The 3,135-nt window shown below is 40.1% G+C and overlaps 1 protein-coding gene and 1 long non-coding RNA gene across 2 annotated transcripts in view; one reads left to right on the top strand and one right to left on the bottom strand.

Moving 5' to 3' along the window:
* The window catches only part of ift20 (intraflagellar transport 20 homolog (Chlamydomonas)), a 9,507-nt gene extending 6,512 nt beyond the window's left edge, over nt 1–2,995 (top strand). Inside the window, exon 5 of the mRNA XM_008299366.1 lies at nt 2,234–2,995. Coding sequence (XP_008297588.1) covers nt 2,234–2,315 — 82 coding nt within the window. The 3' untranslated portion in view covers nt 2,316–2,995. The remainder of the gene's footprint in view (nt 1–2,233) is intronic.
* LOC103370337 (uncharacterized) lies at nt 1,393–1,880 on the bottom strand. The gene is made up of 2 exons (XR_520881.1): nt 1,753–1,880; nt 1,393–1,661 (listed from the first exon to the last, which is right to left on the bottom strand). It is a non-coding gene; the product is annotated as an uncharacterized LOC103370337 (long non-coding RNA).
* Nucleotides 2,996–3,135: the final 140 nt, after the last annotated feature.

The raw sequence follows: 3,135 nt of genomic DNA, 5'->3' as shown, positions 1-3,135 counted from the left end.
ATGACGTGATTGCAACTGTTACCGTGGGAGTTATTTCTTTCTTGTTTCAGTTGCTCTCCTGTGAAAATTTGCTGCTGTTTCCACTTTATATTCTTTGGAAATACAACATTTGTCAGGTTTGCACTGCTGATGGGACAAAACTAGGCATGTGAAGAGGTCTGTGTGGGCTCTGCGATTGGCATTTTTCACTATTTTCTAAAGTTTCATTTAAGAATCTAAAAGAGGAGTCAATTAATTCAGAAAATAATCACTAACATCATTAACAGTGACATTAATCTTTAGTTACGTCTCTAATTCTGATTTGCAGGTTTATATATACGTTGCTTTTACACAAATTCCAGATAATGCAAAGCCCCAGATCACTTGAAAAAAACACTTTGCTCCTCATTTATCGATGTACACGATGAGCTCACCTGTCTTATGGCGTGTCGATAGTGCTGCTGCATCGCTGCAGATGGTAACTGCCTGCAGCATCTGAGCAGGTATCGATAGAGCTGCACTGGTGTCTGAATCAACTCAGTTCCAACTAACGGTGGCATTCCTTTCTCCTTTGGTTATACTGCTGTGGGTAAAAACGAAAATGTAGTGTGAGTTTGGATCAGCAACATAAGTTGATGAAGTAATAAATATATATGTGTGTCAAGGTTAAGAGTGTGTGAGCATCCATGTGAGCTCACGTTACCTTAGCTGAACGGTGAAGAGTGAACAGAATTATGCAGTGATCTTAAGCCATTATAATGCAATCACCTTCAGCCAAGTGGTGTTTTCTTTCCTAGCTCAATATCAAACCTTTCAATCAGCCCTTTGAATAAATGCTAGTGTATTTACTGTCTCACAGTTGTAGAGTTCCACCTCAGGATTTCACCTGAAACAACCACCTAGATACTGACTGATATTTAAGGTCAGATATTGNATTTAATAAATCAATGCAGAGGTGATACAAGTGTTTTAGTTTGATTCGTCATTTTGAAAGACATGGTCTGACCTGTAACTAGTTTCTTCATTCAGTACTGACATCAGCACTACTACTTCAACTGCTTCTGATTTTGACGTAAAAATATCTGAACTTTTAGCCATCTGTGCGAGCCGTGCTCCACAAATCCTGGATCCTACACTTCGACAAGACAACAGCAGCAATCCTCTCCTTTACATTGCAGCTTGACTTTGATATGGAAAAATTTGTGGAATATACCTTTAAAATCACATTTCATGCAAGGAAGTATGGCATCTCTTTCAAGGTCATTTCAAAGCTGCTGGTTTTATGTGGCATCTGCAATAAGTCAGGGTGACATTATGACCACCTTGTAGTGGACTGTAGCGCCAGACTTCATGGAGTCTCTGTTCATGTCTATAGTGTGTCGCTGCACCCAGAGTAAAGAGACAAATAAGTTCGTGTTTTCAAATTAATTTAATGAAAAAAATCTTAGAACGGTATTTACACATAGCAGTAAGCAGTCATTTAACACAGTATAACTAACAGTCCATTACCTGCGAGTTGTTCCTCACATGACAAACACAAAACAGTAAGAACAGTAACACCACGAGCGCTCGGACACAGAGACAGCACATCGACTGTTATGGCTTCCATCAGGTGCAGCTCTGCTAAATGCACCGCCTGTGGACACGAACCCACCGTGTGAAGCTCACTTCTTCTTGGTGTACTGTGAATTATAAGAAAATTAAAATGTACAGTTAAGATTAATGGGTGTAAAAAAAATAAGAAAGAAAGAGAAGTCCTTCCCTCGTACGTACTTTATTAAGAATCCAGTCTGCGTCTGTGATCGCTCTTTGGATGATCATTTGTATCCTCTCTGGGTCGTCTTCGTCTGAGTGGCTGTTGTAACCCTGGAAACAGAAAAGCAAAGGATCTGGATAAAAGAGCAGTTATGTTTGTAATGCTTCTGGCAGAAAGTGCTTCATCGTGGCAGACCAAGGAAACCATTATTAACAGATCTGATGATGACACGAACGCAGGGTTTTCACTGACTCACAATGGGCCTTTGGTGGGTGACTACACACAANTAACGTAGGTATGTGTTTGAGGAGTGAGTTAAAATCTAGCACGTCATGGTATTATCATAAATGTAGTTATCAGCAGGCTCATCAGTGTGTGCTGGTATTATTACTACAAACAGTGTCTCTGAGATCATTTCATGCAGGTAAATCACTGGTGGTCTGCTTTACTGGACCAGTCTGGTCTCCGTCAGTCCCCTGTTATGTGCTCTTGTTTCAGATACCGTATTGAGTATGAAGCCCTGTCCAAAGTGGAGTCCGAGCAGAACGAGTTCATCGATCAGTTCATCCTGCAGAAGTGAAGACTAACGGAACACAAACATGTTCGACTTTTCCAGAGTGCCTGTCCTGTTTTCTCTGGCTGATCAGAGAAATACTCTGCTGCAACTCTTTTTCTGAAGCAATCCCAAAGCTCCAGCTTCGTTCACACATCCTCCTCTTGACACCAGTTCTCTCAGACATGCTTGTGTGTGTGAAACAACAGCCAGCTGCCTACTGTAGCTCCTCCCACTCTGGCCAGCGAGCTTGACTGCAGGTGGAACCATATGTTCTGTTCACACCAAATGTCTCAACATCTCAGACCAACATTGAAGAAGATGGAGCTATTTATACAAAGGAAAACTATTTATACTATTTATACTAAAATTACTCTGTATATCTAGTTTTATTACTTTTTTATCCATTGAAATAAATACTGCATGTGCATGCATTGGAAAAGAAGTTTTAGTTACAGTAAAGATGAGCAGGATCAGGATGTTTCTTGTTAATTGTTCCTTCTGTTGGTACAGCACATCAGAAACATTCTCCTCTTATTCAGATAAATGTTTGTTTTTTCTGTTCTGTATATCATTGGTTATACTTGAATACTGTATATCGCACAAAAGTATGTTTTTTGCTGTCCAGATGTAGGAGATGTGGGTGAGCAAGTTTAACATTGTGCTATTATGTCTTGTTTTAATAAAGATGAGTTGATATCCGTCTACTCTGAGGTTCTGTTTTTCACACACACAGGCAATGAAACTTTAAGCAAGAGTTGGACACTGTAGAAGGAAGTTACTGATGATCTAGATCAGTGGTTCTGAGCCACGACCCCCAAGATAACATAAGTTTGCGTTTGTGACC

This window comes from Stegastes partitus, unplaced genomic scaffold (assembly GCF_000690725.1).
Source record: "Stegastes partitus isolate 25-593 unplaced genomic scaffold, Stegastes_partitus-1.0.2 Scaffold1406, whole genome shotgun sequence".
NCBI lineage: Eukaryota > Metazoa > Chordata > Actinopteri > Pomacentridae > Stegastes > Stegastes partitus.
This window is presented reverse-complemented; position numbering and strand designations above follow the sequence as displayed.